This window comes from Volvox carteri (assembly GCF_000143455.1).
Source record: "Volvox carteri f. nagariensis unplaced genomic scaffold VOLCAscaffold_72, whole genome shotgun sequence".
NCBI classification, from domain to species: Eukaryota; Viridiplantae; Chlorophyta; class Chlorophyceae; order Chlamydomonadales; family Volvocaceae; genus Volvox; species Volvox carteri.
The window spans coordinates 160,361-167,145 of record NW_003307615.1 but is presented as its reverse complement, the minus strand read 5'-3'; the positions used below and the strand labels follow the sequence as shown (position 1 = coordinate 167,145).

The following is a 6,785-nucleotide window of genomic DNA, read 5'->3' as shown; positions in this document are numbered from 1 at the left end:
CTGAAGGCGGGGGGGGGGGGGGGAATGCGGGGTCTGGGGATAAGGTGCTGCACCGGGTGCAAAAGGACAGCGTTTTTTTTGTGCGTGCGTGCGTGTGTGTGCATCTGTGTGTGTGTGCGTGTGTCTGTGTGTGTATGTCTGTGTGTGTGTCTGTGCGTGCGTGCGTGCGTGCGGGAGAGAGGGTTTCACAACACAGCGGGAAAGGGCGAAACGGCGGCTTGTGTAAGGAGATGCGATTTCATTCTCACCTACCCCCCAACCCCCCAACCTCATCCTCTTCACCTTTTTATCTCCCGCCTCACAATACACACACACACACACACACACACGAAAAAACTGCCCGCTCCCCCCTCCCCGGTCCCGCCCCCCCAAACCCACCACCAGCGCGTCCCGCAGCTCCTTCACCCGGCTCACGAAGATCTGCTGCCCCCCCTCCACAAACGCCCCCCCGTTGCGAGCAGCCGTGAAGGTGCGGGTGGTCCAGCCCGCACCGCCACTCGCGCCCGGGGGTGTTGGAAGGAACTCCACCACACACCCGGCTACGGGAGTGGCATGTCGTACCACCCCCACTGACACGCAGAAGGAGGGGTAGCCGTGCGCGAAGTTGACGGTGCCGTCTAGCGGGTCCACACACCTTAGCGGGGGGTAGGTGGGGGGAAGGTGGGGGGGGTAGGTGGGGGGGTAGGTGGGCTGGAGGTGTGGGGGTTTGGGGCGAGGGGTAGGTCCGCAGTAATGGCCGAATGAAGGGCACTGGAAGGGATGTATTAGATAAGCTCCAATGTTGGTTGCGGGGTTTCGGTCAGGGGCCCACCTTCTACCCCAACCCATTTTCCCCATTTTCCTCCCACCCCTAACTCCCCCTATCCAGAGGGGAATCGTCCTTACCCCCCCATTCCCCCCTCAAACACACACCCCCATCCCCCACCCAAACACACACACACACACACACACACACCACAGGTAGTCACTTCTGACGTCTCCGAGTACGCCGCCCTCCTCCCCCAGTACGGCATGGTCAGGGAATGCGGCTCGGATGGCCCCCACCACCACCCCCTCGCTCGCCTTGTCGGTCTCCGTCACTGCCGGGGGGAGAGGGGGGGGAGCGGGAGGGGTGTGCGTGTGTGTGTGTGTCTGTGTGTGTATATGTGTATGGTAGGCGTGTGGGAAATGGGAGGTCCGGGGGGCTCAGGAAGTAGAGGGTGTCTACGTAAGGATGTGTTTGCTTGCTTAGTCAGGTTTTTTAAATTGGTGCATTCATGGTACGCGCAGTGTGCTGACTGGCAAAGCAGAGAAGGCGGGAAAAGGAGGGGGAAACCGGTCGTGGTGGTGGTGTGGGGGGGCCCCGGAGGGAGGGTGTGTGTGTGTGTGTGTCGGTGGGTAATGATTGAAAGGGTTGGATGCTGACCTCTGATGTACGGCCAGGTACTGCCAGATGCCCCCACATGGGTCAACCGCCCAACCACACGGTCAATCCCCCCCCGTCCCCCTCTCGACCTCTCTTCCCGCTTTCCAGGGTTATGACACCAACACCAACGAGCCCAACTAGCCCCTCACCCCGCTTTCCCCCCATACATACATACATACATACATACATACCGATATCGGTACCCTCCTTCCTGGAAATGGACCTGGGCTTATCCAGAGCGGACATTACCACCTGTACGTCAGTTGGGGGGCGTGGTGGTGGTGGTGGTGGTGGTGGAGAAATGGGTGAACCCGGGTTTGAGGGTTTGGGGAAGGGTTTTTGACAGGTCATGACCTTCCCTCCCTCCCTCCCTCCCTCCCTCCCTCCCTCGGGCCCACACACGTACATATAAACATACATACATACATGTAACCCTGCGAAGGCACTACAGCTCCACAGCTTGGAAGCGCCCGGCGTTCTTCTTAAGCCTGCCTCTGAGTGAGTTACCCGACCCTTTTATGTCACTCTCGCTCCCTCTCTCGCAATCATAGGCATACATATACACAGACATAGACACACAGGTACAAGCATACAAACATACATTAGGGGGAGCGGGAGCCTTCCTGCAGCACCCCGCCCACCTCTGCTCCCAGGAGGGCTGCTTTTTTGGCGACACCCAGCAGTTGGTCTGCGGGAACCTTTGAAGCGCGGACCACCAGCTTGCTGCGACCTCGATGCGCGATGGCTGCGGCTGACAAAACTGGTCCGCCAGGGTAGCTGCAAGGTAAGGTGTTTGGTTTTTGAATATTTTGTTGGCACTGCATCGTGGCAAGCTTGCTATTAGGTTAGCCTATTTGCGATGTGGCGTTGAAACGAAAGGATGCGGTCGAGGCAACGCAAGGAAAGGTTTGGGTAAGCCAGGAGTGTGTGCTGCGTGCAAGAAAGGCAATTCTCTATGCGTCCGTAATTGCAGAATGGCGCACGCACGAGGGATCTCTAGGACAGGGCATCCCGGAGCACCTGTACCGGCAGACAGTACACAGCTCCGAAACATGGCGATCGCCAAACAATACACACATGAAATTCATCTAAAGAGGGGAATTCATTGCTATACTTGGACAGAACAAACGTTGCACTCTGTCTGCGGCGCTGTCTGCTTTAAATCCGATGACTCGCACATAAATTACTGAATGAACTATGTGTCAACACGCTGTTGGAAGATGCCTGCGTTGCGTGTAGACGCAGGGTGCGCTTTGAAAATATCTTAAACTTTATGCGTAAGCGAGGACTGCGAACACCTTCTTGCAACACTTTTGTGTTGAGGGTACATGCGCAGAGTGTCAGCTTCGTGGGTCGCTTGCAGAAGTCCATAATGAGCTTGTAACGCTGATACTGGAGTGTGATATGCGTCTGTAGAGCTTTGATATTGGCTGAAATCGGGCAGTTTGCGGTTAAAGGCCCAACGGAGATTTGCAGTAGCGTTTCATACTGTGGCAGAGATTGTGGGCCATTGACATTGACATTAGTCTACTCATCGCCTACTGCGCCAGCGAAATTTAAATTTACTCATTAACACATATAGTAGGCCGCGTAGGGAGCATTGACTTCCGTCAACGCGGATTATGACCTCGAAAGAGTAACATGCAATACTATAAACGAGATTGCCAGTCCTTGAACCCAAGCCGATTTGCCGCGTATGCAGCGTCGCGCAGGGTCAGGCCAAATGTCCTGCTCCGTGTGGCAATGTGGTTATTGTGGGTTCGTCATTTGGTTGCATCAGCCGTGGAAAATCCAAATATAGTTGTTATTATGACGGTAAGCCTGGACCAAGGATTGCTAGGTTACGTTGCGAAAGTAGTTGCCAGCGCATCTGGTTTTGCGTTCTGTCGTGTGAGAGTTGTTTTCTGTTATTGAAGGCAATTTATAAAATAATTATCTTGATATTTTGTGACTAGTGGGATTATATAAGCACGTCAAGCACCCGGCGGGAGGAATCCCAGGTCATACTGGCCTGCGCCCGGTCCGAACGGCCTCTCCAGACTTACTGCCTGCAGCGCCGGATGCAGCCCCCGCCGTCACGATTAAGGAAACTTGATAAGGAATACCAATATTAATAATTATTTATGTATTATACGCAAACTGCACGAAAGGCAGCGATTTTGATGCACATGTCCTACATTCCGTCGTACAGCTAACGGTTAAAGCTTATCACACATCCCAACGTACTGAGTGCAAGGAAGTCGGCGCTCCCCCCATCAGTCCCTCTCCCATCATGATAATCTCGTCACAACACACACACACACATACATATATACCAACCCCCTTCCCCCTCCAACCACCACATAAGCCACACACATGCCCCGAAAGGCAAGCCAACCTTCCCAACTCACACGACACTAGTGTTGGTCCGCGAGGTGCCCGCTGCTGCTCCGGTGGCTCCGTAGCCCTCATAGCACGAACCGTGCTTCGTTACCGCGCAGTACGGCCGCACACGCCCCTGCTGCCGGTACCGCAGTCATTTTCGGGCCCCTCTACCCTCCTGCGCCTCCCCGCTCCCCCATCCCCAAGTTGATACTTGGGCCGTCGGCGGTCGATATATCTTACATGACGCGTATGATAATTTATCCATCCCTTCCTTCCTCCCTCTCCCCCATACACGCACGCGTCCCCCTCCCTCCCTCCCTCCCTACCTCCCTCCCTCCCTCCCCCTCCCTCCCTCCCTCCCCCTCTCCCTCCCTCCCTCCCCCTCTCCCTCCCTCCCTCCCCCTCTCTCCAGGATGACCAGGACTACCTGCTCAACTCCACCCACCCTCGCTACATGCCTCAGCTCCACCGCCTGATCAGGTTGCGCGGTAAGAGGGGCATGAGGCCACGACGCCATGAACACGCCACCGGGGCGCTAGGGCGTTCTTCATGGGCCTTATAATTCCTGACATGAGAGGGGTTTTGGCGTGGCGGGGAGAACAACTCAACGGCGCGTCATTTGGCGGAGAAAGGGTGTGGGGTACAAGGGTGTGATGGAGGAGGAGAGGAACGGGGTGCCGTACCCACGTAGGTCATGTCGTATAGTACGAGCAGCACGCCACGCACCCAAACTAGAGAGGGGGACGCGTGTGTGTATGGGGGACCGAGGTCGAGTCAGACTGACCTACGGCTTTTCCGACGGCGCTGTCCGGAATGGCGCTTTCGGTGGCTCGCCGCCGGCGTCCCCCCTAGGCGACGTAAAGCTCTGGATTCCAGGCAACGGGAGTTATGACCTGAGGTAAAAGGACTAAAGGCTAAACAGATTCCAGGTATAAGCTGGGCTTGCCGCTGCAGCAGTGCGCGGGAAAGCCCTAGTAAGCACGCCGGAGGTCAATGGCGGCGGACACGGCGGGGGGTCGCTCCCACAGCCGGTGGTGGCGTTTCGGCAGAGGGGTCGGGGTCGCTGTGGCAACGGGGTACGAAGCACAGGTGGGAGGAAGGATAATGGGTACCCTCCCTGGGTACATCACTAAGTGGACATATGCTAGTGGCCGCTTAGTCGGCAGCAGCGCGGGGTTGGGACGATGCCCCATGATGGGGTGGACCTGGGAGGTGTGTGTGCGGGCAGTTGGAGGAGCAGGGGCTATTACGTCAATGTGCAGCGCGCTCGAGCAGGTACCTGTGAAGTGGTGTGCGTGCGGCGGGCGGCGGGTGCTTCCGTCGGGACAAGTGTGTTCACGGGAGCAGTGGGGACCATATTAGTGCTACTGCTGCTACTGCTACTGCTGCCATGCTACTGCTGCTACTGCTGCTGCTACTGCTACTGCTACTGCTGGTGGTAATAATGCCAGGGGTAAGGGTAAGGGTAAGGTATGTGTAGTGAGTCCGGTTTCATCAGACTTGCAGTCGGCGCGTTGGCGAAGAGCTCCCCTTTTCGGGGGGGATTTACAGAACAGTTATGGTTGCAGGTACGGTTACGGTTACGGTTACAACCATCGCCCTGTTGCAATCCCTGGTTCAGGTTTGGAGGTGCAGCACTTCATTACGTCCGTGGCCAGTTGCTGCCCCAGCAGGACCAGCTTCCTCACAGGAAGGTATGTGTGTGTATGTATGTATGTGTGTCGGTTATGTATAAATCGGTGTCTGGAAGGCGCAAGCACGTATGTATGTCCATATGCATTATGGATGTATGTTTCTTAGACCAGCTAAGACCAAACACCTAGGAGAGCTGCGGGCTAACCCGCGCCAGGGGCACAGGGCCGCGTTATTGAGGGGGGCGGTGCACGTGAAGGCAAGGCAAGCAAGACGGAAGGCACAGAAAGCGAAGAAAGCGTATGGAGGCAAAAAAAGCGTAGCATGCGTAGAATGCGTAGAATGCGTAGGATGCGTAGGATGCGTAGGATGCGTAGGATGCGTATGAAGGCATAGAAGGGATGAGGCATGAAGCCAGTAGAAGGCGTGTGTGTTTCGGTGATGGTCCGTGTCTGGGCAAATGACCACCAACTACCTCTCCCCCTTCGCACTCCCCCAGGTACTGCCACAACACCAACATAACGTCCAACGCCTGGCCCCGCGGTGAGCAGGCGGTTGGTTGGTTGGCCGCTTGGTCGGTTGGTTCGCGGTTGGGCGGGCGACCCTGATGCCCCTCCACAGTCCTACATGCAGCAGCATGCGCCTTTGGGAGCAGCAGTCTTGTTGGGGAGCGCTGGGCCCCGCGTATCTGTTGCCCCGTAGCGGCTTTTGGCTTCCCTTGGGAAACGTTTGGATGAAGGTCCCCCCGGGTTGGGAGTGCGCGGGGAGGGCTGGTGTGTTTCTGGTGCCGGTACCGACTGGCGGTGCCACCAGCAGTAGCGTGTGTGTTTGTATGTGTGTATGCCTCAGATGCGTTGTAGCCCGGCGGTTGCGGGTTACTCCAGGGGGGGTTCAAGAGGGGGATTAAAAGGACCCGTACGCAACGCAACCCAACCACAACGCGGGTGCCCACGGGCCCGGTTGGAACCTTGAAGTCCCTTGAAGAAGGACCACCATAATCCATTCCTGGGTTCAGCATACCAGACACCGAAGGCTGCGGGCGCGCTGGGACCAAGGTGCACGCCGTTCTGTCCAGCTAGACTGCCGTCATTGTACAGCACAGCACAGCCTCGTGCCGTACACTATCGTACAATTCCGTATGTATACGACGCATGCCGTACGGGGGTTTCTCTGCAGGTGGCCACGTCAAGTTCATGACTGAGGGACTGGACGAGCAGTACTTGCCGGTATGGCTGCAGGTGAGCTGAGGGGAAAAGGGGGGATCCGCAGGAGACGGATCTGCAGCAGTGATTTTTTTTCATTTAGGGGGGGTCTCAATTTATTCCAACCTAAGTAACAAAGTTGCTAGCGTCGCCGTTATGTATTCCTTAAGAGTGGGGCGCTG

At 56.7% G+C, this 6,785-nt stretch overlaps 1 protein-coding gene across 1 annotated transcript in view; it reads left to right on the top strand.

Annotated features, from left to right (window-relative positions):
• Nucleotides 1-2,058: 2,058 nt before the first annotated feature.
• Nucleotides 2,059-6,785, top strand: part of VOLCADRAFT_119669 (uncharacterized protein) — a gene marked incomplete at both ends in the record, with an annotated part of 16,051 nt that continues 11,324 nt past the window's right edge. Inside the window, 5 exons of the mRNA XM_002957318.1 lie at nucleotides 2,059-2,189; nucleotides 4,182-4,257; nucleotides 5,391-5,463; nucleotides 5,901-5,944; nucleotides 6,578-6,639. Of these exons, the coding sequence (XP_002957364.1) occupies nucleotides 2,061-2,189; nucleotides 4,182-4,257; nucleotides 5,391-5,463; nucleotides 5,901-5,944; nucleotides 6,578-6,639 (384 nt within the window). The remainder of the gene's footprint in view (nucleotides 2,190-4,181; nucleotides 4,258-5,390; nucleotides 5,464-5,900; nucleotides 5,945-6,577; nucleotides 6,640-6,785) is intronic.